The sequence below is a fragment of the Anarhichas minor genome, unplaced genomic scaffold (genome assembly GCF_050575085.1).
Source record: "Anarhichas minor isolate MPS153535 unplaced genomic scaffold, ASM5057508v1 ptg000012l, whole genome shotgun sequence".
Lineage (NCBI taxonomy): Eukaryota > Metazoa > Chordata > Actinopteri > Perciformes > Anarhichadidae > Anarhichas > Anarhichas minor.
This window is the reverse complement of record NW_027466458.1, coordinates 3,388,614-3,416,231: the sequence shown is the minus strand read 5'-3', so window position 1 is coordinate 3,416,231 and position 27,618 is coordinate 3,388,614. Positions and strand designations below refer to the sequence as shown.

Below are 27,618 nucleotides of genomic sequence, written 5' to 3'. Positions count from 1 at the left end.
AAAGTCAAGTTTAACCTCATTTAAAAAGAGCATGTGTGGTAGAAATTAGTAGAAAGGTCGCTAGAAGTGGATGGGAAATAAAAAGGGAGGGAGTTATAGGACGAAGCCATGGCTATAAAGTAGATCTAGACCAGTCATGCTGCAGTATAAAACTCATACCAGCATCCTACAAAGGACCTTTGTTCCACGTTATCTCCTTCTCTCTTTCCATTTCCTGTTTGCTTTCCAATGTCAACAAACTAATATAAGTAGAAGGAGGGGGGCTGGAGAAGAAAAGCTACCCAACATCACTTTGTTATTTTGTGTTAAGAGCTTTTGACATTTTCACTGACAGCATGAAAAATGACTAAATTAAGAGATTCTGTCAAGGATGATAGGCTGTAGAGAAGCCAGCGCCGACATCAGTTTTGCCGCGCTAAAGCCAGCCATGCGGCTACTCTCCTGTGCACCGGCCAACTGACTACAGAGAGAAAGCCAGGCAGATAGTCAATATACTGCTGGAGAGCCCGAGGGCCAGATCAGTTACCGGGCCTCTGAGTGGGCAGGGTCAGCTGGGGTCAGCTGGACGGTGATCCCACACCTCTTCAACAGCCACACCCCTGCACTGTACGAAGCGCACACGCATACACACAAACCCATTACTGAATACACACGGGAGTGACTTTCTCTTGCATATCACGAGGCAGAGGGTGATAACATGATACGGCCAGCCGGCTCCACACAAACAAACACACCCTGACAGCAAGACAGAGCTGGATCAATAACTAAAGTGCTCAAAACATACAGCTTTGCTTCAGTAGACAGCTGCTACACGCGGAACTCAAGAAAACATCACCCTGGTACATTATACTTAAGCCCCCTCTCATATATATGCAAAGGTTTTCCCATCATCTACACTTATTTCTCATGTTAGCTGCAAATATAACCCATCTATATAATGCTGCAATATGTAGCAGTGCAAACACTAAATGCACAGGCAAAAAAAAAAAGCTCTGTGTTAACATGGCACAGCTGAATGTCTTCGGGATGGCGTTCAAGGCTACCAAAGTGAGCTAACAAACAGACTACGAAAGTGCTGAACTACTCTTAAGATAATTACAGTGCACGGAGCCCAGCTTCACAGTCCCAGACAGACGGAGTGCCTTAAAGAAAAAGTGCAACCCCAGCATCCATCACTTCATCCTAATGGGCAGGAGAGCGCCAGCCTCCAAACCACAGCGGCGAGAGTCAAAGCCAAGAGCAACACAGGCGATACGTAGGAAACCTTAGGATGATGAAATGAAGCTCAACCCCAGATTTCATCCTAAACCGATGCAGTAAACCTGGCGGGAGTTTTGGATTGAATTTCCACGGGTGTGGGCCTGAGTCCGACACGGCTGTAAAAAAAGCAGCTGACTTCCAAGCAGATGCCCTGCACAAGAGTCTACGCTTTCCATTCAGCTGCCCGGATTTTTGAGTGAGTTGAAAAGTGCCAATGTCCCTGTGGCACAGATAACGATTAGTCAATCAGTAACAAGAATCAATTGAGTGTTTTTAAGTATGCGCAGTCACTTGTTCCAGCTTCTCCAGGGGAGTTTTGGATTGTTGAAATGTGTCAACTCAAGCTCTCAGAAAGTTGTACAGAGCAAACTATCAATTTCTTGATTTAATTGATGAATCAATAGTGATGATGGCCATTTTGTGAACCAACATTAAGGACTGCTAGTCGGTCACAGGTTAATCTGTACTTTCCATCTGCAGCTGTAGTCCCATACATGTCACTGCTGGATCGTGGCATTAAAAAGTGACACATTTCATGCTGTAAATACCAACAGAGCGGCAGTTTACGGTCAGGCATGATCCTGCGATTTTGATGGGCATTTTACAAACAATTAGTTGATCTATTAACCAGCAGATAAGTTGATAATAAAAATACTGTATGCATGAATGTATATGGGCTGGAGAAAGATAAACTCTGACGATCCTTTTTTCCCTTTTAATTGAAATAAAGTCGTTTTTATTACTTCTCTAATGTGAAGGATTTTAGCTTTAAGGTCTTCTCCATAGTGACTCTAAAAATACCAACGCACTGATGCTTGTTGATGAGGCAGAGAGTGATCAGAGAGTGATCCATGTGTACATTATGCCAAATCACGGTGGAGAATAGATTTGAACCCTTGACCCCGGCATCCACAATCATTATAACCTCTCACAGCTGTTGCACATGAACCCACGCTAAGCTGAATAAACAGCCCTCAGATGTATTAATCCAACAGCAGATCACACCATTTAACAGGGGCGAAGCCGACACTACAGACGGTAGCAGCCAGTGTTTGTTCACAGACCTGTCGGCTCAGATAAAAATCAACTTTTTGGCAAGCTGGCTAAGGTTGCTGAAGTCTGATAGCTTTCCAAGCGTGAGACAAGCTCTCAAGGAGTTGAGAAGAAAGCATCCGGGGTGTTTAAGGCATTTCAGTGAAGACACAGAACAGGTATTTCACTCAGTCATCAGTCCTGGTTTTACTTCCCACAGTCACACTACCACAAAAAAAATTACCCAGCGAGCTAACAGACAAAAAAGGAATGAATGTTTGTGATTTAGCAAATACAATCTAATCATGATTAAAAACCTTCTTTGCATAATGCTTGCACTTTCCTCTTTTTAAACCACCGTATCTGATCCCTCGAGACTTCTCACGAGGTTATAGGATGAAGTGAAATGAGGAAACTATTTTGAGCTCCTCTTCTGGTTTGCTTTGGCCTTCAGGAAGAGGAAGGGGAGACGGGGGTGTTGACAGCGGAAGTGGCTGTGCATGAAAACATGGGCCGAGGCTGGAAGTGTGTTGGTCTCTCACAGAACCCGTCTAGCATCAAAAGGGACGCCAGAATTAACGGTTTCGAACTGATGACGCGTCTCATTAACTTGAGTTTGGGGTCATTTGCTCTACATCTCTGATTGGTGTCGACCGTACTTCCTTCTTAGGACTTCCTCTCCCAAATCCCACAACAGGTCTAAGAGGAAGTTAGACCTCTTTGGACTCAAATTAACCCCAAACATATGTGTCATGACGTAGAATAACATACTGTACATAGCTTTGATGGTAAACTACTTTTTCCCCCAAACATAAGTAAGATATATTTGATAATGTAGAGTACAAGAAACATCCAAAACATTAAATATGTCATCAAAGGCCCAAGGTTATCAATTCAACATGTTTTTCTACATATTGAGGGAGAAAAAAGGATTTAAAAGGATACATTTTTGGTTGACACAGGTTGACTGTAGCACTCCAAACAATATGGAAGTAAAGACAATATCAAGAAAACACTAGAGTTAAAAGAGCAAGTAGAAAAATATTTCACTGCAACATGTGACTGTCGAACCGCATCTGATAACCAACTAAGTGCAAATGCCTGACAAATATAACATGGTCACGTGATATTTCCCAACTTTATTCATTAACGAGGTTCACCTCAACGACCCTGCAATGAGCTCTTGGAGCTTAGCCAGAGGAGATGTGCGTGTGTCATTCACACTTGACTTCACTCTCAGGTGACTTAAACTCCTCAGCAACAACAAATCAACACACACACACCCTGGCAGCATAAGCACAGGAAGCTACACCCTCCCCAGTGAGTGCCTGCTGCATGTCAAATAACTTTCTAAATCCAAAGAGAGAACCGCTGCCCACCACACCCAGAAAGCCCCAAAGCACCCCGATTATGTAATGTAGGCTCTCGGCCAAAAACGTGGAGGATAAACGTAATCCCTCTATCGCTGAGATCTGCAGACGATGCCGTCCGATAGGCTGCCTCTGAGCTCTCTGTATTCCTCAGATGGAGAATGAGATCACTCCATGTGCAGGGATGCAAATATGAAAACAGAGATGTTAGAGACAACCGAGAAGGACCTGAACGACCTGGGTATGAGCTACTTCAAAATGACTTTTTCATATCCATCAATGCTGCTGATGTATTAAAGCAAGTTTTCAGCAATTATTTTTTCTCAACTAATCTTAAATGCTAAACATTGACAAAAAAAACAACCTAAAAGCCAAGCTGAGATGTTTTTTAACAGTAGTTCGTGTCAAACACATGGGATATGCTTCTTGTACATTTTATTCCCCACACCAACATTATTAAACAGTTCCTCGTGTTGTTTGGGCCCCTGTCAAAGGAGCCCTAGGTGGTCCCAGGAGCCCACTTTGGTCCAATTGTTTTGACAGTTTATGGTGTTTTTTCCAAACCTCAAATGGAGCTTTAATGGTGTTATTTGTCTCTGATAACAAGCACGCTGAATTCTCCCAGGTTTAGCCAAAGGCCCGGTTTAGCCTCACAGAACAATAGCGGTGGAGGAGCTCGCGGAGAGAAACACACAAAGCCGGTCAATAAATTGAAGCCCATACAACCGAGACCGTGTCAGCCGAGTCTTGTACCATTGTAGAGCCAAAATAAATGGCGTTTTGAGGGTGAAACGCACGTTGAAACCACAGTCTGTCACCGCCCGACGGACCCGAGCCATGCTAGCGTTACACATCCATCATCACATCCTGCCACACACTGCAAAGAGGGCGTCTGTCTTCAAAACAAATGTGCACGTCTAGTTAAATTCGCACCAAAAAAATAAAGAAGAGTGCGAGCTTACCCAAGCAAAACAAGTCCTTTTTGAGGCAACGTTACTTTACTGTTAAAAACGGCACAAAGAAACGAGAACGTGATGCGGTGAACTTAAATATCTTCGCTCGCGCAAGAACAATGTAATAAATAAATTATCAGTACCTTCCAGGGGATTTCACCGGACTAACAATAACCCCGCGTGAGCGTCCCTCTCCGTGTCCTTCCCTCCACGTTTGAACGGCGGCAGGCTGCTCCGCTTCCCTTCATGAAGGATGGACTCGGGCGGGGTGGTGGGGGGGAGTGACCGAGGAGTCCGGCAGCAGATTGAAGAAGACGGAGCGTGGTGGTCATAAAAGAAAAAGAAAAAAAAGATGCAGATTAAATCCCGCGAGCGGTCCAATCAACAGCGCGAGACCAGGTGGTTATGCAAAGCAGGAGTGACGTCAGACGCAAACCAAACTCGCGCTCTGGGGTCCGGGTTTAATGGGTGCTGGGAAGACTACTCAAGTGTTCAAAAGAATTGAGGTCAGAGAACGCTTTTTAAAAAATAGATGTACAGCTTTGTTTTTATTGTACCGCTCACCCACAACAGAAAAGATGAGGAGCAACAAAAGAAGAGTGCATGGTTACAATCTGGTATCTTTAAATAGAAAGAGTCCCTAAATAATTTAGCTCCGTTAAGAACAAGCAAAATATCCCCACGCTCCAAGTGTCCAAACAGGAAGTCAGCGAAAATAGGTTAAAGGGGGATTCCAGTGTCTCACAAGAGACACATTTGAAGCAGCAACGTCCTGACCACAAAGGCTCCTGCATTTCCCCATAATGCAGCTCACCCTAACCCTCCAGTAAATGCATGCGTCTTTCAAACTCCTGCCCCTGTTAGCCTCAAAACCCAAGCTGAGATAACCATGATTACACTGTTTTAATTTCAGTCTCCAGGAGACAGGATGACCAGAATAAGCAGGTAGACTACCTGTATATGATCCTGCAGTTATAAGTCATATCTCTAATTATCAAACAGGAGACAGTACGCACACTGCTTTTGCCTTTTTATATTTGTATCTTAACATTATTTTACTGTCCTTTCCTTTTGTAATTTAATTTCTTGCTTTTTCTTGCATTTTGCATTTAGTCTTTGTTTCATTATTTTCCTTGAAAAGCACTCTGTAGCTACGTTAAATTGTATTATTACTTAAATTACATGGAAGTCAGCAATATTTGAATTTGTGGAAGTAGGCCTACTACTTGCAATGAGGTTTCATTGTTTCCACTGTTGCGTTTCCATCGGTTGCATGGGCCAAGTGTGCGATTCTCTCTCATTTTGTACCAAGTGACAAGAAAGAGTCAAAGGAGCAATGCAACTCATCAAACAGAGGTTCCATACATCTCTGTTTAAGGGCTCTATGGGCATGAAATTAATAAGAAATGTAGCGCTGACACTCCACATACACTCCCTGCCTTTTTATTTCACCCAGGTGTTTATTCTCAGTGCTTTAAATAAAATTTGACACACCAATTTGCACGATTAGTATTCTTCCTCCTTCACATACACTTAGGGTTTTCATTCTGATAGTCGGAGTGCAACAGAATAAAACAAATTCCGACAGAAGTTTCATTATCTATGCTTGTAGTTCAGCACTGTGTCCACTTCCCTATGGTACAAGCCCACAATAGCTGAGAGTTCAATGCTTTTTTTTAAGCTGCAGCTGCAGGCTCCACAATGGAAATGAATGAAAAAGGGAGAAGACATACAAAGACTATTGCGACTCACAGAGAGAAGAAAGAGTGAATGGCTAAAGACATCTGACATTAGCTGTTGTTTAGTAAAGCTCTGCGACGAGGAGAAAGAATGGAGATATAGAGGAGAGAAAAAAAAAGCCTACGGGCAAAGAGAAATCTAAAACTCTGTGAGCGAAGAGAGGAATGAAGGCTTACCAGAAATCATCAACCGTGGACTCGTCAGTGAACACATTCTTAAGTGTACCTCAATGAAGAGTGAGTGTGTGTGTGTGTGTGTGTGTGTGTGTGTGAGTCATGTCTCAGCTCTGCGTCTCCATCCCTCCCTCCCAGCTCTTTACAGGACTCAGGCAGCTATTTCATCAGCAGCCTGTCAGCCTTTTCCAATCGGCGAGCGGCACTGAGCCAGAGCGGGGTGGGAAACCCCAAAACTCTCCTCAAAGTTTCACTAAATCTTCAACTTAAACTCATTGTTAGTAAGCAGGTTGAACGCTAAAACGAATGTGCTGCTGCATCCTTTGAAAAACTGGTTTCAAAACAGTCAACGTTAATGCAAAACCAGAACCCAAGTTCTTGGCACAGGAAGCTGCCTCTTGGGTGTGGATCCACCAGTAAAGCATTTTATAGGCTCCTTCTTTTATTTGACTAAACTCGGCACTAATGGCGTCTATCATTATATCCCAGAGCTGAAAAAGCTACTAAATCCCCTTCGCATCCTGCACATCCATTTCAGTTTGCCTCGTAATGGTGTTACACAAGGGTGTGGCTCAGCACTGGTAGACATAACAGAATTTGGATAGACTGATAATCTACAGAGCTTTTATACACACACCTAAATCTGTTTCTTTGGTGCGGTCTGCCCAAAACACCTACACCGTAGACAGCTGCACGCACTGCCTGTGGCACGAAACCCACTCTGCAGGCCCACACACAGACTGACACCCCAAACACAAACCCAAGGAGGCTGCTGATTCAGTGACTCAGTATAAATGATAAAAGACAGGAAAAGGAAACTGCTGCTGCGGCGGCTGCTGCAGTTTTGATCTGTGCTGCTTTGTTAACATAAAAGGCCCAGGACTTCAAACAGCGAGCCACAAGTGTCAACCTGGCATCAACAGCGAGCCACACCCGGCATCAGCACACGGAAACTACAACTGATGGACCAGCAGCTTATGGAGCAAGACACTCCCAAAGGACAGTCATTGTGCATCAAAGGTACTGCGTAAAAGTAGTCCCGCATCACAAGACAAAGGATAATTCTCTATTCTAAGAAAAATGAATGAAAATGACACGCATTCAACTATGAGTGCATTTCCTTCCCTCTCACACGGTCTCACATGAACCACCAAGGCGTGGTTAGAGCAGTGCATAATGCATGGTGATGTTAGGTTAAGTGGGTAGCAGGCAGCGATGTGCTGCATCAGCTGCCAAGTCCAATAACCAGGAAATGAGCTCATCATATCGGACTGTTCTGGGGGAACAGAAAGGTCCAGATTTGCCATCTCTGAGAGCTTCTGCGCTGCAGCGTCTCAACTAAAACGTGCACGGTATTCACAACATCTGTGTTGTGTCAGATTTAAAGGCTTTATTCGCCAAAAACAAGAATCATAGTTTGTTTGAAAACCTCAAAGTGCTTTTTTTCCTCTCCACTTGCCAACAAAGATAGAAAAATAGAGTAGTTCTTTAGTACAGTGTTGCATGGATCAGTATCCAGACACATGATCTCCCTCTTCTGACAGTCAGAGGAACTGCACCACAAGTCAAGTCACTGTTTGTCAGGGATACTTTAAACAAACACTAATAATATTTATCAGTACAATAAAAAGATTCCCATTTATTTTCTTTGTAAATTAGAGAATGGTCTGTCAGCCACCCGGCACCCTATCTGGCCCGCGGGCCTTAAAGGGATAATTCACCCCAAAAATACACATTTTCAGTGTTATTCATCAATCTAGATAATTTTAGTGTGTGTTGCTTAGTTTTGGAGATATCGGCCGTAATGATGTCTGCTTTCTTTCCAATACAATGGGACTATACGGCACTTAGCTTGTGGTGCTCAAAGCGTTTGAAAAAACCTCAACAGCAATGTCTCTTCCTAGAAAACATGACCCGGTTACACAAGATAATCCGCAGACATAGTTGTGAGCCGTTTCATGTACAAACAAATGGTTCTACGTTATTGTTTATTTTGGGGTGAACTGTCCCTTTAAGTTGAGGGTGACTGCTGTAGATGAAAACAAATCACGACAGAAAATGAAACAAAACGATGTTTTAATATCAACGATGATCCGTGAAACTTAAATCAGTAGATTGGCGATACATATGACACCAAGTAGATGATTTCAGGACAACCTTCAAATGCAGATCATTTGTATAACAAAAACAAACTGTAGGAAAGGTACATCTAGGTAATACTAGATGATATATACGTGCATGACGTATAGCTCTAAGTTAAGGCCGTTGATGGGTGTGGCACACGCTTGCCATCTAGATCCAAAACCCAACAGCATATTTAGCTTGAATGTGACACTGTTGGTTCATTAGATAAAATGTACCCCCTCATCTATTAACTTGTCACAGCTTGGACCAGAGATCATCTCTCTTTCATGTAAGAAACTACTTTCTGTGAGACTCCTTTTTGATATTGTGCGTTACAAAGAAAAAAAAGATTCAAGCGTCTCCTGAACATCAGGTCACTGGTATAGAGACATCAAATATAACAAACAGACTAAAAGGCATGATTCAGTATGACGGGACATTATTACGGAGATGCGAACATGTCTCTGGCAGCATCATTAAGTTCTTGTTATCTTCCCTGAACCCTGCTTCACTCTGTCAGGAGATTCAAGTCATGTTTCTCTTAAAACACGTAAGATACGGTTTGAGGACTGCCATCGGCGCTCTACCTCTCTTGTTTTCATTGACATACTTTAACGCCATTAAAGAGACACGTATACAAGTCTGGAGGACAGCTAACCACAGGCAATATTGAGTGTTTCATTAGCGACATTATATTGATCGTTACTCAGAAAAACGCAAAAGATATCACACACAGTCTGCTACAGTAGTACACTAGTATTCACATTTGAAGGCAACGTGATGCTTGTGCAGTACAACCGCAGCTAAATATTGAAACTTTATACGGAAGGTGCAGCTCACGGGAGAGGAAAACAAATCGGAAACCTCACGCTGCACGTCTGCTTGTGGTCCTGTTTCCCGACATTTTTAAGGAAGCCATCTCCTTGATTGTCTCAAAAAAGACAAGACTACGACGAGGTGGATTCTCCCCTCATTCTGTGTGAATTTACATCTCACAAAGTTGTTTTGTGAGATGTAAAAGTGCCCTGACCTCAAGAGGTAACCTATTTTGAAATACTATCAAATCAAATAAAAAACACAACAGAAATAAAAACAGTCAGCACCATGTATGCACGCCTCCCCGTCCTCATCGCGGCACATGTGCCCACGTAGCATCTTGACAACAGGCCCCGCTCCTGGTTCAGCATTGTGCTTCATTAAATACATTAGAAAAGAAACAGTTTGTCGTTTGAAAACCAACAAGGAACAGAGAAGTGCCTGTGCATTAGTCATCCGCGATGCTGCCCAGTCCTGTCCCGTCTTTTCTTCTTTATGGACAGAAAAGACATGAGGTCCAATAAGTTGTTCAACATTTCTTCAACAGAGTGCTGGTCCAGCTGATGGCGACTCCCCATGAGGTTTGACCAGAAATACGGCATGTTGGTACAGAGACAAGGGGCAGCAGGAGTGTGCAGTGTACCCCTGTGGTCAGCAGGGGGGGACAGTGAGGCTTCTCAGGTCACTGAGGTCAACTTCAGTTCACCAGCAGGACGTCCTCATATGTCGTCGTTCTGGGGGAAATCAAAGGAAGATGTAATGATCTCACATCATAATTACGTATTCTTTTACAGAGTCAAATTTAAAAGATTGAGGAACTGCCTCCAAACGGCTCTCAACATGGCGACGGCTGAGCCTAACGGCGCTAACAGTGCAAACAGTACTAACAGTGCAAACAACGGCAACGGGAATAACAACACTGGTAGAGGGAGAGCGACTTCATTCTCTGCTCAGGTAGACATTACTCCACTATATCTTTACATTGCAAATAGTCGTTTGCTGCTACATTAATGCTCTGAATATCAAATTGAATACCTTTAAAATGATGTTGGAACGGAAAAGGATTAAAATACTCAAAATATTTTTCCAATGTGATCTTCACTGTGCTCACTCTACCTCAAAATACTTACTACTGTCTGTTATGAATTCATTATCTGCTGACGTGTTGTTTAGATACACTTAGACATGAATATTAATAATAGATAATCATTGTGTGCCCTCTCCTCCTCACCTGTCACAGCAGCAGAAGAAGGAGCACGGCGAGGTCTCCAGACCTCTAAACTTCCCAGAGTTGGGTGCGTCCGTACACTCTGCTATGAAGGCATGCAGGTCTGTGATGTGGAAGGCTTCTTGTGTTTGGTGCTGTGGAAGTCAACGAGCATACATCTTTGTTATTGTTTTACTCTATTTTTCTCCTGTGTTCCATCTATTCCGGCGGCCGTAAAGTCAATTCCTACCTTGATGGTCTCGTAGGCTCCCGTGATGAGAGCGATGAACAGCGACAGCACCATGTAGATGAAGAGGGAGATGAAGGTGTACAGGTACACTTGGCTGAACAGCCACACCAGAGTGCTGCTCTCCTGCATCTCCGCGAACGTCACAAACATGTCGTCCCCGTTAATGAGGGAGAAGAGGCACTCTGACACCATGGACAGAGAACGGAACTGAGGGACAGAAAACAGTGATCAGACCTCTGCAGACTGACGTCGGTTAGCAAAGCCATCAGTTTCAGTGGTTAATGCTCCACATGTGGCAGTGAGAGACAACTTCCTGAAAAATCTGGCTGCAGCAATAATGTGCATAAGACTCATGATGTCCACTAGGGGGATGAGAGGGACGACAGCTATGAGTGAGTCCAGTTTTCTGTGGTTTAAGTTTCACTGAGTCACTTTCTGTCAGAGGAGAAGTGTCCACAAAGAGAGTTTCTAATGGGAACAAGGCTTCACATCAGTTATTGAGAACGGGGACACTCTTCTCTGTTTGAATCTGGTTCTGTGGCTCAGGCCAATAGGACCGGTGTATTTTCATAAGAATTGTAAACCAAAATACTTTTTAAGAACTGACAAACACACTGTTTCCTAAATGCAAAGACGCTGTAGATTTAAAAATGGCACAGATTATGTATACAATCAAATAAAAATACTACCTATAAGTAGTTTTAAAAAAAAAAGAGCCATAAAAAAAGTCTTTAATTTTTTTAAAATTTAAGTTAAAGGGGAGAATTTATGGAGCAGCTGTAGCGAGGTAAGTGTTTGTACATTTAAAAAACGTTTAAAACAATTTCATGAGAAAATATAAAAATAAAAATGTATTACCAAAAAGGCATGCTGGCATTTTTATGGTAGAGACAGTGTAACATTTTGTTTGAATTTGTACTGTATTGTGCAAATTAATTGCCATTATTTCAATAGTATGCCAAATTGTCTGCTTAATTCATTATTAACAGACCTTAATTTAAATGTCAATATAAATAAATGTACATTTCCTAAACCGAGCGATCCCATCCCTGTCTACAAGAGTTTGAGCTGTGTTCACCTTGACGTGGTACGGGCCCAGGACGATCCAGCCGCAGAAGCAGTAGCCCAGATAGATGACGGCCACGCAGCAGGAGAACCGGATCACGTTGGGGAACGCTGCTCGAAGCGTCACGATCAGGATCTACGGGAGGAGCAGAGACGTTGGAACGGATTACACTGTGAGAGACGGAGCACTTGATTCACAGGACTTATTACGCTACATCAAACCACTCAGGGCAGCGTTTTTAAATCACCTTTTGACGAGTCATTAAATCAACAAGGCACTTAAAACATTACCAGCTGATGCACACCAGTGTGTCTGTGTCTTACATTGTACTTCTGGAAGAATGTGAGGTAGCGAATCACTCCGACCCACACCAAGAGCGTGGAGGTCCCCAGCAGGATTCCGCACAAGTCATATGAGGACATATTCTGTGAGGAGATAAGGAAAGACACTTATAGCTTATAGCAGCTTTTGTCAGTTAAGGGTGTGACTGTACGCGGGACGCACCTTGGACTCAATGCCGATTTTGATGATGCTGCCGGTGATGGTGAAGATGTCGCTGATGGTGAGGAGGATGTACCATCCGTTAATGAACTCCATCCGGTCCGCCCAGCACACTTTACGATCCAAGGTCTCCCTGAAGAACTGCACAAACTCCTGATGGGACGCACAGAGAACATAAGAGAGGAATCGGCTTGAAGCGTGAGGCTCCCGTGTAGTAAAAACGGTTCACTTGGCTGGACGCTCATGTTCATGCTGTAATTCAGAGCTCATTTTATTTCAGCCGTAACGGACGTCGTCGTACCTGTTGCAGCGTGATGCCTCGCAGTATGGAGCGTCCACACAGCAGCAGCGACAGCATGCACACCAGAGCCACGGCGACGTCGAACGCCACGCGTGTGTAGTTCTCAGCTGGAGGTTTTTAATGAAGGGAGGAAGCAGAGCTGTTAGCAGTGTTTCAGATGGATGTAGTACCACTACTGCCAAGTACTGGTGGTGGTGTATTTATAACTTCACGCAATGAAACTTTGTGTTGGTTGAGTGAGAGTAACTGAAAGCAGCTTTTTAATGTGCATTTCCTCATGTCCTTTTAACACCTTTGCTAGCTTGCTACTGCTTCATTATCATGCTGCTGTATTTCCATGAGTGCTACGAGTCTTATGTCAGTCCCATCCGTCGACGCAGTCATCTCACCGTGTCCAGAGACGCTCGGGTCTTTACACTCCTTTATTGATGCCTGGTTTTCTAACCGGATCTTCACCTTGCCGCTGTGAGCCTTGTTGTCCAGGACTATCTGCAGGAGAGAGGCAGAAACTTCAGAGGATTCATTGTTTCTCTCAAACGTGGGGCCACAGCCACCGTTGAGAACACAGAGGTCATGTCTTCTGTCATATTTTTGGAAATTTGAGAGGTTTAATGACATGAAGAGGAGTTTACCACATGCAACAACACACACATTTAGGATAGTTTTTAAAGAGGATTTCGATTTTTTCTTTAGACTGTCTATTTTAAAGCGTGACTTTAAAAAAAATATAATAACAGAATTTAAAACAGAATTACTGCCTCACGGTTCAATACGTCCACCAACCAGTCATGTTACAGTTTACATCCATGTCTGTCCAAAATGTCATCACTTCATTATTTTATCCTATTAGGCCTTTGTGTGCACTTGTAGTTCCATTACATTGACAGTATAGAGAAGGCTTCAAATCAACGTTTAGAACAATATGTAGAGAGATAGTATGTACAAAAAATATAATTGGACAGTTAAATTACTAAATAAAATGTGACATTTTGTCAGAAGAAAAAAAGAAAACATACTTCTTTAAGCAATACTTTGTTTTTTACAGAGTTTGGTTGGTGGCTGGTCGATCATTTCTCTGTAGACTCAATAATCCTAGTTATGGCCGAGGGGCCTGGGTCACAAAGATGGACTTGATTATGGCTTAGAGCCAACTATGCAGACTATGCAAAAAAAAAATCTGTTGCATCTTAAGAAGGACTAATCAGCAATAAATTCTGGGTAAATCATACTTTTTCCAAGCTAAATGAACATGGCTGAACATGGCATCAAACCGCTCAGCTCCCTTCACTCAGAAAACACGCAAAACGCAGAAAATGTTTGTCATCTGGACGAAGACACAAAACACAATACTCCTTGAGCTCAGCAAATAAACCAAACCTCATTATATGTAATATCATGTGAACATCATTGCACCTGGATATCCCCAGTATGGGGTCTTCAGCAGTGCGGGGAACTGAACCTACGACTCTTTGCCTTAAAGATCTTCACTCACCGTTATGTGGAAAGTGTAGCAGTCTGGGATCTCATTGTTGATGATAGTCTGTATATTGATTGCCTTCAACTGGAACTCTATGCTGACGTTAATGAGCCTTAAAGAAAGAAAACACAAACAATTGGTGATTCAGAGGGAAGCATTCATACTTGTGTGTGTGTAAAAACCTATGTCAGTGTTCTTTGTATTCATGCTCGAGCGGCTTGTGGACCGAAAAATGAAGCCTTACTTGTGGAACTTGAGAGTGAAGTTCCTGTAGCTGACGGTGAGTGGAGCTTGAGGGACCGCCAGCGGGATTACACCTACACAGTCTGAGATGAGCGGAGGACAGACAGAGAACGTGTTGAGTGAATACTGACACTGAAGAGAAAACAGGGAGAATTTGGCTGTTTCAAAAACAAAAACAAGTATGAAATCTTTTCAGAATTATTAGAAGTAGCAGACCACAAGTCAGCCTTTCACATACATCGGATATTTTAACATGAGGTTGTTTCAACTGTTCTTACTTCCTCATGATTTGGCCAAACTGTGCTCAAAAACACATTGATAAGAGGAAGTAAGAAACAGGAAACTAACATAAAAGGACAAAAACATATGATAGAACAATGGGGTGGACTACAAAAAAAACCTGCCATTTAGCAAATGACGTTTAAAATGTGTCTAGAATATCAAAACATGGACGTCTGCAAAAGGTGCAATCTACAGGAGGGCATTGCATTTACCAAAGGCAAATATTGTTGTCTTATCACGTAATAATAACCTCCGTATCTCGTAGTTGCAACTCGCTACCTCATAATTACCATGTCAGGTGTTCCACAACAGATTAAGTGCATTGGCAAATGCTATACTGCCACAGCAAATGTTCGTAATCACACTGGATTGCATGCTTTATCACCACAAAGCACACTTTGTACCCAGCAAGCGTCTCATACTGTTTTCTGCTGCTCCTGAAGGAACACACAGAGTGGGCTTTCAGCCTGAGCAGTCCCTAGACTAGAGGGACGCATGCACAATGTTGACACACTAATAATAATAATAATAATATGATTACATTCCACGTTACTCAGTGACGTTAATATCTCCCAATGTCTTGAACGTGGTAAGAAAAAAACGCTAATTTAATTGCGTAGCGCCATCATCATCTTCTCAAATAGCAATATTTGGTTATCTTTTCTAATTATGAGTCACAATTATTAAGGTTTTCTTCTCTCTTGGTATCAATTATGATAAACAATACTTTGTTTTGAAGACAATTCCTTGTGTTTAAACTTACTAGAAGCCAAATTAAGACTAAGGCTGCAACGTTATGACCCAAAATGTATTTTTAATGTCAGCAGAAATATGCCAAATATGCATGAAGCACATTTTTTTGGAACAATTCATTCTTCATGGGATCTGCCTCTGTAGCACTATCTCCACTTTTCCATATATTTGTTTTAGTGTAAAAGTGAAGCGTGCATTTTTGTTTTTCAGCTGCTCTGGTTAACTTGAATCTAGCACAAATGCTCACTTCATGTGATGCATCAATTACACTCCATTAAATTCTCACAAAAATATGTTTTAAAATTGTGCCACGCATACCCATAAAAGCCCCCACCATTAAATGTAAACAGCTATTACAACGTCATAGAGACAGACGATCACAGCCTTCTAGCACTGTTACCAACGCTTATGGAATAACTGGCCAGCAATGTCTCCTTCACATTGTACAGAGAAGTCCATGTACCTGTGATGATGTGAGGGTCTATGGTGAAGGTGTCGTTGGCGGGGTCGATGCTTCCCTTCTTGTAGTACTGTTGGCAGAGGGAGAGCGCGCTGCCGTTCTCACCGTAGACGTATGCATAGCGTCCCACTGTGGTCTCTGGTACGGCCAGGTACTGTGGAGAGGATGAGAGGAGGAGATTGAACTGAGTAGGGCGCCAAGTACTAAAGCCGATTGGCACCCAGTAGTTTTTGTGGAACCAGGACAACAAGCTCTCTAACACCACCATCCATCTAACTCTAACTGTGATTTGTGACCTCCTTCTTTAAAAAATAATTTTATTGTGTTGTTCTGTTATGACAGAAAACACCTAACAATACTTAGAAAATGAGGATTAGACGTGATAGCACTACTGTAATAAGTGGTTTCATAGATTGAAAAAGCTTTTCTGAGTTCCTCGGGGCTTACCTGCTCCACCGCGTAGAAGATTTGGTCGTAGACGTCGCTCTGCGTGTAAACAGCAAAGGAGTCGTCTGAGGACTCGTCGTAGTCTTTGAGGAAGAGGTGCTTGAAGGTCTCAGTGTTCTCCTCCTTGAAGGTCACCACCACCTGGTTACTGAGGCCAAACATCACCAACTGCAGCAGAGAGAGAGGCGAGGGTGAGGCATGAAAGAAAAAACCCCGAGGTGGAACGTTCCAGGTGCACCTAGGCAGCAGACTTTGTGATTTAAAGCTAGCTGACTGGATTGTCAATCACTTCATCAGAAAGATCCATGTGTGTTTTAGATCTAGATTCCTGACAGCTCCCACACAGGAAATATAGATATATATATAGTTATGCACTGACAAAAACTAAATAAAGAATGCATGTATACATTTCTGACTACAGAATTCATCTACAGAGGAAGTGTACATACAAAGACATACCTGAAATACAGAGGCCCAAAGAAACACAGACTTGTGGTTCGTAACAGAAGAGGGACACGAGATTTAGACGTAGCATGTGACGCACCTGAGCCGTGACAATAATGATCTTGAGCAGCTGCAGGATCAGCTTGTACGGCTTGCGGCCCTTGGCATGATATTTATCACAGGGGCTCATGAAGAAGTACTTCAGCTTCCTGCGAATGGCCTCCTCTTCCTGATCGGCCCTGACCCAGTGACCTGCCGTCGGCGAGGGAAGCCGGTGGTTGCTGTGGTTGGTGTCATGATGGTCATGATGGTCATGGTGGTCATGATGGTCATGGTGGTCATGATGGTCATGCTCCCCGCTGCTGTCTGTGGAGCCGTAGCGAGTCACTGAGCTCGACCGACCTTCTCGTTCTGAAAGAAAAAATAACAAAGGAGCATTTATTTTTGTAGTTTCTTAACTTAATCTCAGACACCGAGATAAAAAACATCTGAAATGTTTCTAGTTGTCAAAGCCAAAATCCTGTATGCATCACTGAACAACGGCCTAAACAACTGAAAGTCATTGAAAATACTGTGTGTGTGTGTGTGTGTGAAACATGGGCAACATCAGCATGCTTGCATTGCAGATGTGTGAGCGTGTTAGCATGCCGATGCTAGCATTTTGCGCAAACCCCTGCAGTGCCTTTAAGAGTGGCTAGCATGGCTTTAGTCGTGTTTCGCCATGTCAGTGGAGCTGGTGTTTGTTTTTATTAGAAGTGGCGCTACATCTGCTGTAAAACATGAGGCATGAATAAAGGGAGCGAGGTCACGAGACTGGAACACTATCCCATTTTAAATCAAATGTCCACGGCAATAAAGCGCTTGCCGAGCACCAGGACAAGAGTCCTTATTGTGCAGTTGTGACTATAAGAACTGCACCAATCACGTGAATTGGGCCAGTACTTGATTATATTATCTTTAGTACCTTAATATGTCTATTGCATATTGTTAAGATTATTTATTGTAAGCAGCAAACAAAGAAAAATTCCTTGTATGTTATCCTACTTGGCAATAAACCCCATTGTGTTCATGCCAGACTTTCACTCAGTGACTACTCCCTGACAGCATCCTGTCAGCACCACACGTGTGCCCGAGCGTGAACAGTCTGTCTTCGGCTTCCACCACCGTCTGACAAGTTGTCTTTGTCTTAAAATGTGTGGATTTATTCGTCTCTGTCCCCTCCGGCTCTTTGAGCATGTGCTCAACGAGGCTACACGTGGGATTTAACTCCATCAACTCCGAAGGACTAATGGAAACAAAGGGTTGTCCTCCAAAGTACAGGGACTTGTATTTAGAGTGTTAATGACTAATTGAAGCACTGCTCATTGACTTTGGAGAGGAGGCACACCTTCTTCGTCAATTGTGTTCGTCTGGCCTTATGAGTGTTGTTTTTGAATGCTGGTTGTCTGACTATAAATGTTCTCAGGTCTTTCTTGAAAATGAGATCTCACTCTCAATGAGACTACCTGATTAAATAAGGTTTAATAGATGAAAACATCGGACCTGACTAAAGAGAGCAGACCGTTTGTGGTCGGACACAACGCTGGTCGTCTTTGTAGGAACCGACGACATCGTGGGAAAGCCACAAATCAGAAAGTAGGCTAATCACGCCTAATACTTGTCACATGCTTTTAGCTTGCTGGCTCTGGCTGCTCTGAAGAAAAAGAGGAAGAATCAGGTCACATAAGTTGATTCACTTTATTACATTCAGGAAATGACTTGTTGGGCAGACAGCGTCAGCACGTGCTCGGCCAGATAAACTGCTTGGTCGGGATGAATCCAAACCCAACAGGCGCAATAAGTCAGCAGAGCAAACCGCCAGCATAGCAGAGCTTTCTAATGGGAATGAGAAGTGAAACAGGACAAATAAACCGCTGGTGTTTAATATTAGTCAGCACTAACCGTGAACAAGAGCAGAGTTCAACAACGCTAAGAAGAATTTGGGACTGGCACAACTCCAAACGCTTGTCACACATTTTTTTTCTTTCTGTGGCGCCGCAATCAAACTATAACACATCTGAGTAATCTATGTTCTCTGATACTAATAAAGGTGCTATGAGCACTTTCTGTTTGGGATCTGAAACATGAGACTATTGTTGTGCTTCACTGGGCTCTCACTGAAGCAAACAAACATTTAAGGGCATAAGAACACATTCATTACTGTTTTAGCTTTTCTTCTAGTGCTTCTAGCGTGCATTAACAGACCAGTCAGTCTATTTGGGAGCGATCGATGGACAGTTGTGACTAAAGGATCAAAATTTGATGCAGCAGAACAAAATATATGGTGTTTTTGTCAAAACCAGGTGCCTACATCACCCACAATGCAACTGGACCAGCGATAGCTCGGACTGGAATTCTGGTGTGTTATGCTAATAGCTGCTAAAGTAGGCTCGAGCAGCTACAGAGGTGTGGTAAGAGCACTTCTTCGTAATTCAACAGACTTTCAAACTTGTAGTCTTCAGACCCGGCCGACGCTGACTCGCGTGACATCACTTGAGGCGATTTATCAGATTTCGCGCTGCTCCCTCCGGAGCCACAAAATATAGTTATATAGTATTAAAGATCTTTGAAACTAGGAGGCCATTGATGCAATACTTTACCTTGTTTTTTGCTTGACGTCTGAGAGCTAAATCTGACTGAAATGTTCACTGCGCACGGCTCACCTTAGGAAATAACTTGTAACACATCATGCAGACAAATGGGAGTGCAGATCGCAATCTGACAAAACCCGACCGTGGCACCAGATTTGACACAAGCGGAATAAATCGGTGAAAATATCTGGCTCTCCCGGTTCACGGCTGGCAGAAACACTGATGTAGCCACGGGTCTGTCTGTCGGTCTGAATCCTTACTGTAACCGGGGATCTGTCAACACCTTTAAACTAAGCTCAGATCTGGCAGCAAGAGGTCACCAACAGGCCGAGAGTCCACAACTTCCACTTGTACCAGAGTTAAAGGAAGCATACCTAGCTCTGTGTTCTTTGTAGGTTATGGCTGATACTTTTTCGGAACACTACAATCTGTGGAGGCGTACTTCCCCCAACCCGCATCAACAATCTGGCAAAAAAAAACTGCTGAGTCAGCCACGCGTGAGACAAGCTTATGAAACGGTGTCGGGACCATTATTATGCATGAAGGAGTCCGGCTGTTTAGATGTGGCTTTGCTGAAAGGGGGGGGGAAGATGGTGGTGGTGGCTGTGGTGCAGCATCTGGGTCTGAATACCAACAGTGTGTTTTAGACCAAGAACACCATCAGTCACTACAACCTCTGATACTGAGGCAAGTACATCACACCCTGTGTATAGTACTATTCCACATCAGTACTTATGTTAAGTCGGCAGGGTCAATTTAAAGGTGCATTCTTATCTGTACTATCGGACCATTAATTGAATGTCAAAATCATTACATGTTCTGTCGATCGACTAATCGATAATCGCTAATGTAGCACTAGCCTCTTTCTATTCTGTCCCGTTAGACAAACAATTAAAATCCAACACTTGTAGTTGAGGGTGAACTCCAAGTGTTTCATAAAATGAGCAACTCTAAAGGAGAAAAGAACAATACCTAACATCTCTGACTGGTATTCTTTAGTGTTCACTGCTGTATGATCGTCAAAAGGATGATCAGCTGTTATTGTTATTCCAGTTACATCTCTGCTTAAATGGTGCTTTCTGTAAATGAAGACACGATTTGAGTAGAGAGGGAAAATCCCACTTTGTCAACAAGGATTATAGACATACACAGTCATCGCAGCAAAGACCTGATGTTGACTGTTTGGGGAAAAACACACCTGAAGAAAATGACTTGAGCGTCTCAGCTGCCCAGAAGATGCCAGAGCAGAAATACCCTCACGGCTGAGGGGGCCTCATTGTTGTGAATGTCTCAACAACAACAACAACAACAATTGAGACGCCACAACGTAGCTCTAAAACTCGTTTATGAACCGGAGAGAAGCAACAAAGCTACGTATTAATAAGCACAACGAGCTCTGTTAGTGAAAAGACAAATGAGTCGTGACTAACGGCTGAGTTAAATATAAAAGTTAAACGTCGGCACCACATTACCTGATGAGTCCTCGGGTTTTGTCGCAGCCATGTCGTTATCCGTTTAAAAACAACAACAATAAATAGGTGAATGATACAGCTAAAGCTCGGAGTAGCCCGTGTTTCCACTGTACCAATAACTGCTCTCACAGCTGCCCTGAAACAGCAGCCGGGGCAGAACTGCGCTCTTCCTCTCTCTCGGGTCATGTGACCGACACCACGTGACCACATAGCTCTGCTAAGTTATGGCACATTTTTGGTCGGCGCGGTGCATCCTCGCGCAAGGCATGACTCCCTAACAACTTCATTTATAGTTTGTAAAGTGACACACCCTTACAAATACCCACCGTTGTGTTGTGTGGCGTGATGTAGGCCCGCTCCCAAATATACCAACAAAGTGTTTATCAAATCTGGTACATGACGTACTTACTCAACATTATACATGTTGATCATAACTCAGGGGTCATGAGTCTGACGTAACACAATTAATCATTTTTTAAAAACCCTTATATCACCAGGTTTTGATTATTCTTCTTAAACAAATATGATTGTCTATCTCAATATGTATTTACTGTGTATAATATACATCCAGATGCAAAAATAAAAATAATAAACCATGTGAAAGCAACCTTTGCAGAGGCTTATTTATTATTTCATGTACTTGAGATGATACAGAAGAAACGTGAAATATTTTCTAAAGCTATAATGTTAACTCACAGACTGCAGTTTAAAACAAGTTTAATGCAGATAGCAGTCATTACATCATTGTTGTGTTGGATTACACTATATTATACAGGTGGTTTCTTTGTCTGGTCACTCTCTAATCGCTTAACATACTTAGATACATCAAAAAATATTCTCACTTTTCATTATCTACTAACTGTAGTGTTTTTTAAGGGTAAATGCAAAAATAGGCCATATCTTGCAACTGACTCTAACTTTGATATTAGTCTAATACCTTGCCATCAGTGAGAAGTCTCTATTCTTCTTCTCTTTTTCTTCTCGACAAATGACTCACCCTCCATTCCTTTCTTTCCCAACATTTAACTTTCCAGTTGCAGCATTGAGAACTGTAAAACACCTGATTTCTGAAAACATAAAATGGAAACGTTACTTCCAGAGATCGACAAAAAACAGAAAAAAACGTACTTTCATGTATTTATTTCCATTTTATTAGAGCAAAACACAAGTATAAATATTTGCATAAAAACACATAATGCTCTAATTACAGCTAGGCTTAACGTGTGGCACAAGTAAAGCTGCCCCGCTTCTGTGATGCATTTGTGTTGTGGTGATTCCACAATACAAATACAGACAGACCGAGAGGGCTGCAGCCTGTCAATACAGATGCAGTCACAGGTTTTATCTCACTAATATGGTAACATGGGGATGTGGTCGATTTTCCATCAGCTGTGTGGTTCGGAAATTGTTGGCATCAGTGGAAAAAAACAAGAACCTCCCTTTTAAGATTAATCAACTCTTCCAGATAAATAAATAGACATTCACACACGGACACATTCAACACGATATGCAGTATGTTCGTCTTTAGAGCTGATATAATTAGTTTCATTAATTGATTAGATGAGTGAGGGGACAACTTTGGTACAACTTTGAGTTACTAATACTTTAACTTACATATTTCCATTTTATGCTACTTTCTAATTCTACTCATTTTGGAGACACATATTGTAGTCTTTACTCCATTACATTTATTTGACAGCTTTAGTTACTTTTCAGTTTCCGATCATCAACACAAAATATAAAATCAACTAATAAATATATATTAGTGTATCTTCATTTACCCAGCACTATATAGCATACTGTTTTTAAAATTAGCCACACCTTTACCGGGTGTGACATTACAGTAGTGTAGCCTAAACATGAATGCATTACTAATTATATAATATATATTATTCTGAAATGATTCTGCATAATTTGTAGACTACCTTTACTTTTGGTAGGCTATTTTAATTTGATGCTTTGGACTTTTACTAGGAGCAGAGCATTTCTACACTGTGTTGTTACTGCTTTTACTACTCTTACTAAACCAAACTGCACAGTGAACACCAAAATAACATTTGGGAAGATTAGCCTTTAAACTTACGTCTTCCTTTCAGCTTTTCACAAAAAGACACCCCAACTACAGTCAGCACGGACATCATCAGCCTACTTCATCTGCTTTTGTTGTTGTTTTCATTACTTCCTGTTCCGAGTGTGGAGTCACAATGTCACGTGACACCACTGATGATGCATTGGATGTATTACAGGAACATCCATGCTCCAAACACACAAGTTGTGGCTTTTTATTTAAATACTTTGACTAGATTGTAAGTAAAATTGTATCCCAGTAGGTTACAATTATGTGACATTATGAGATAATAAGTAGGTCATTTTTTTCTTGTCTTTTTTTTTGTATCTCATAATTTTGACGTAAAAAAATATGATTTTTAACAGATTTTCTTTGTCAGTCTATCATAATATTGACGTACCCAGAACATTTATATTTTTAGCATTCATCTCAGTTTTCATTCCTATATTCAATATCTATATTTCTTTACTGGCAGAGATCAGATATATCTTTGTGGGTTCATATTTAATGTTTTGATTTTAAATTGTTTAATGACTTAACATCTTGAACTATACTAACCTTCATAATTCTTCAGCCCTTTATGTATCAAGTACAACAAGGCATGTATTTGTGATTAAAATGTCTCCTGACCCTGGTGAGTGCACAACAGACGCTCACATGGCATGCGATGCTAAACATTAACCATAAAATCTGCTTTATCTTTCACAGTCTGTTTATTGAATGATGCACTGTTTACAAAAGAAGCTCTCCAAGGCCGCGTGACAGTGACGAGTGACACAACCCAATATAATAAGAAAAAGCTCTTATTTGTAACTAACAAACCTAACTGTGGGGTCAAGACTTTGTTTTGCTGATGACACACTTCGACTTACTGTAGGCGGAATCAATAATTGGAGCCATCAGTGTACAAAGGGTACTTTTTCCTATTAGTCATGTGTACACTTACACAAATACAATTACACAACTCCTCTCAGAAGTTGTTGGGAGCACAACTGTGCTTTTCAGTTTACTTGCCTGTTGAGGTTGTCTTTTGTTCATATAGTCTGGAGAAACCCTGATTCAGCAACAAGCAGGAGATGCAACATGACTTTGTTTGGGCTGTCGTTTTTTGTTCTGGCTTTATGCTACTTCTCCACTGTCTATAGCAGGCCGACAGGTAAGTTCAGTTGTTCTAAATACGTCAATATTTGTGTTATCTTGACTTATAATCTTCTTTAGGCTACATAGTTAATTTTTTGGTATGCTGACAAGGAGTATTTACTTTCTAAACGACCTGTCATGTTGTGGTTCACTAATTCCCTGAAATCTGTAATCTTTTATTCAAGAAAGCACCTTTTTAAAAAAATGCTTACTCTTCTTTTGAATTTTGTGAATATAAATTAACCAACCATTTTACAGATTCACTCAACACACACACAGATATTAACAAATGTCTATATCCACCCTGTATAAATACCAAATCAAATAAAAAATATATTTCTACACTGCTCGTTTTAGTCTGCAAAGCTTCTCCTTGTGAGTCCGTGACTTGACATAAGTCGGTTTAGTTTATACAACAGTTAGCCCGCTACAACTGTTGCAATGGCGACGGTACAGGTTAAAAATGTCCACCTCTCTGACCATCCTGCTACTTTGATTTGAATGAGCATGTCCTTTCTACTCCTATTCTATTTCTATGCTTATGTCCTTCTGAGACTGTGACAAGGGTCGTTTTATGCCAAACCAAAATGTTTTCCTAACCTGAACTCAAACTTATTTCCAACCGAATCGTGATCTTTCCCTAAACCTAACGACGTTGGTTTGAACCTTAAACAAACATCAGAGTTCATTCACTGCAATCTTCTTACTCAACTTCTTTTGTTCCTCATTTGCATTGCTCTCAGGTGCCCACCTGCGTAACATGGACAGCTTCATCCGAGCTGTGGAGCAGGTGGAAGACTCCAACCCTGGTCTGTCCCCCCTGGCTCTAGTCCGGGCCCTGCGGAGGACCTCAGGCCACGATGACGAAATGACCATCCATTATTTGGGAGTCTCGTATAATCTCAGTGATGCTGAGGTCTTGGAGACAGCCATTCTCAATGCCTCATCCTTTAGCTTCTTTGACAAGGCCATCCACCACATCGTGACAGATTACGGAGAGGAACGAGGGGTGGTTCTCGCTCCAGATGGCACCACGGTAGCCCTTGCACCCTTACTGCGAGGAATCGAATCTGGATTGAAAGCCAAAATAGAGGGGACGCCAGCTGTTGGGATCTTCCCTCTCACTTTAGGCAGGACGCTGGGCTTGTCCTTCCTCAGCCTCAAGGACTTCCCGCCATCTTTTCGCCTGGGGCCTAAAGGGTGCTGGGACAACACGGACCGCCCTAAATTGTTCAAGCTGTATCGGCCTGCCACACTGGCCACTGATGCAGTTATTAATGGGGGCATGGACGGAGCTATACTGGGCATGGACCTCAGCAACCTGCCTGCATCTGAGGAGCCGCAGGCCCTCAGTGAAGTTTTGAAAGGATACTATAGTTTTATTCTGCGTGAGGGGCAGGGTCTCGATGCTGTGACCAGCCACGTCAGCCCGAGGCGAAGGGAGATCTCTCGATCCATTCTGGAGCCACTCGATCTTCACAGCCAGGTGATGGAGACACTAACATTAGTCTGGAAGTTGGAGAAGACAGAATGGTTTGCTCTGGACACGGCTGTGGGGAAGGCGGTGAAGGATGGACTACAGGCATTTGTACACAAGTACTGGGGTGAGCTATGAAATGATCAAAAAAGATTAGGTTAGGTTAAGGTTAGGCTCTAGAGTCGACTCTAGTCTTGTATCCCTAGTTTTGAGTGTTAAATACAAGCTTGTGGGTATGACGGCCAAATCTGTAGTGGTTTTAGTATCCTAACCCTCATCCTCTCTCCTCCTCTCGCCAGACTGCCCTCAAATCATCCCTCGCTGTCAGTGGGGGGCAAAAGCCCACCAGGGTACACCTATCCCACTGTCACTGCCCCTTCAATTTCTCTATGTTCACCACACCTATCAGCCATCCTCGCCCTGTTTATCCTTCCCAAACTGCTCTCGCGACATGAGAGCCATGCAGCGTTTCCACCAGGAAGATCGTGGTTGGGCCGACATAGGATACAGGTAACCAACAGTGACATCTTGGAAGTATACGCTTATTTTTTTGCTGAGAGTTAGATTAGAAATTTGATACCTCTTGAGACTGGCAGTGATTAGCCTAGCTTAGCATAAAGACTATAAACTGTGGAAAACAGCAGGCCTGGCTCAGTCCAAAGATTAAAAATCAGCCTAACAGCCCACCAATAGGTCAGTAATTAACACGTTGTATCTTGTTTGTTTAATCTGTACACAAACAAAGACAGATTGTGGTTTTACAGGGATTTAGGTGCTGGGTTGATGGATGATCTGTTGTTCTTAAAGATATTGTTTCTTTACAATATGTTACTCCCTCTGAAACCACAAAGTGTTGCTGTTGTACGGATTAAACAAATGAGATATAATTTGGTAATTGGGGAGCTTTAGAAGTGCTGGTATCGTAGATTTTACATTTTTTACAACCAGGCTAACTGTTTCCCTCTGCTTCCAGTCTTTATGCTAGGCTAGTCTAATCACCCCCTGTCTCCAGCTCCATAATTTATGCACAGATATGAGCATGGTATTGATTAACTGGGAATGAAAATCTAAATTTGGAACTATTCCTTTAAGTAGTGAAAGTACTTCCATTTATTACTTCCATTTAATGTATTTTTCCAGCAATGCTGCTGTTTTCATGTATGTTATGCACATATCACAAAATATCTGGCACTATTTGCATCTTAACATCAACCAACTTTTGCATCTTTGTGGCCCGCAGCTTTGTGGTCGGCTCTGATGGCTACGTCTATGAAGGCAGAGGTTGGAAACACCTCGGCACACACACAAGAGGGTACAATTCCATCGGGTACGGCGTGTCAATCATCGGTAACTACACTGCCACCCTGCCGTCTCACCATACCATGGACCTGCTGCGCCATCGTCTAGTCCAATGTGCAGTAGATGGAGGATGGTTGGCTGCCAACTTCACCATCCACGGCCACAGACAGGCGGTGAACTACACCTCCTGCCCCGGAGACGCCCTCTTCTCAGAAATAAGAGGCTGGGAACACTTCAGGGAATAACCGGACCCCCACTGCCAGTATGATATTCTCAAACATCATTAGTGGCTCGTCAGGTGATAACTGCCACCGCTGTGGCTTTTTATTTTTCTTAATTTTCTTTCAACGAGTTCCATTGTATGAAAGGGCTCTTGGATGACTCTGGACTAATTTAATTTTGTATTTGTATGTAGATGCCATTCATATCCACCTCTCTCAAGTACAGAATAAAATAAAATAAATGTTACTTTAAATGGCCAACCAAGTCTGCCTGGTTATCCTTACATGTGGGGCAGGTTCAATACTGAGACTCTTTAGAGCTCATTCAGGTTTGGGTCCCCTGAAAGGACCTTATGACTAACGATATCGATGTACACTGTATCTTAGATCCATAATCAGGATGTCATGTGCA

At 42.4% G+C, this 27,618-nt stretch overlaps 3 protein-coding genes and 1 long non-coding RNA gene across 4 annotated transcripts in view; 1 reads left to right on the top strand and 3 right to left on the bottom strand.

Annotated features, from left to right (window-relative positions):
- The window catches only part of prr36a (proline rich 36a), a 31,600-nt gene extending 25,273 nt beyond the window's left edge, over nt 1-6,327 (bottom strand). The window contains exon 1 of the mRNA XM_076090282.1: nt 4,759-6,327. The gene's annotated coding sequence lies outside the window, so the exon portion shown is untranslated. The remainder of the gene's footprint in view (nt 1-4,758) is intronic.
- Nucleotides 6,328-8,587: 2,260 nt separating this feature from the next.
- On the bottom strand, nt 8,588-21,184 carry mcoln1a (mucolipin TRP cation channel 1a). The gene is made up of 14 exons (XM_076090280.1): nt 21,002-21,184; nt 17,000-17,310; nt 16,456-16,623; nt 16,012-16,162; nt 14,515-14,596; nt 14,286-14,382; nt 13,183-13,282; nt 12,794-12,900; nt 12,496-12,645; nt 12,315-12,416; nt 12,004-12,126; nt 10,926-11,132; nt 10,700-10,830; nt 8,588-10,202 (listed from the first exon to the last, which is right to left on the bottom strand). Exons 1-14 carry the CDS (start codon nt 21,030-21,032, stop codon nt 10,166-10,168), a joined length of 1,797 nt encoding a protein of 598 aa, XP_075946395.1. The 5' UTR covers nt 21,033-21,184; the 3' UTR covers nt 8,588-10,165.
- A 415-nt stretch (nt 21,185-21,599) lies between these two features.
- Nucleotides 21,600-23,187, bottom strand: LOC142948685 (uncharacterized). The gene is made up of 2 exons (XR_012953535.1): nt 23,085-23,187; nt 21,600-22,068 (listed from the first exon to the last, which is right to left on the bottom strand). It is a non-coding gene; the product is annotated as an uncharacterized LOC142948685 (long non-coding RNA).
- A 965-nt stretch (nt 23,188-24,152) lies between these two features.
- Nucleotides 24,153-27,230, top strand: LOC142948613 (N-acetylmuramoyl-L-alanine amidase-like). The gene is made up of 4 exons (XM_076090743.1): nt 24,153-24,225; nt 24,953-25,813; nt 25,986-26,196; nt 26,927-27,230. The coding sequence occupies exons 1-4, from the start codon at nt 24,153-24,155 to the stop codon at nt 27,228-27,230; spliced, it is 1,449 nt and encodes a 482-aa protein (XP_075946858.1).
- Nucleotides 27,231-27,618: the final 388 nt, after the last annotated feature.

Coding starts and splice junctions, on each gene's coding strand:
- mcoln1a (XM_076090280.1), bottom strand. CDS start 21,032: ATGGCTGCGACAAAACCCGAGGACTCATCAG. Junction 14,383..14,514: donor TTCACTCTCAAGTTCCACAA/GTAAGGCTTCAT, acceptor TCTTTCTTTAAG/GCTCATTAACGTCAGCATAG. Junction 10,831..10,925: donor GAGCCTACGAGACCATCAAG/GTAGGAATTGAC, acceptor TGACTTCCACAG/CACCAAACACAAGAAGCCTT.
- LOC142948613 (XM_076090743.1), top strand. CDS start 24,153: ATGACTTTGTTTGGGCTGTCGTTTTTTGTTCTGGCTTTATGCTACTTC. Junction 24,226..24,952: donor TGTCTATAGCAGGCCGACAG/GTAAGTTCAGTT, acceptor CATTGCTCTCAG/GTGCCCACCTGCGTAACATG. Junction 25,814..25,985: donor ATTTGTACACAAGTACTGGG/GTGAGCTATGAA, acceptor TCCTCTCGCCAG/ACTGCCCTCAAATCATCCCT.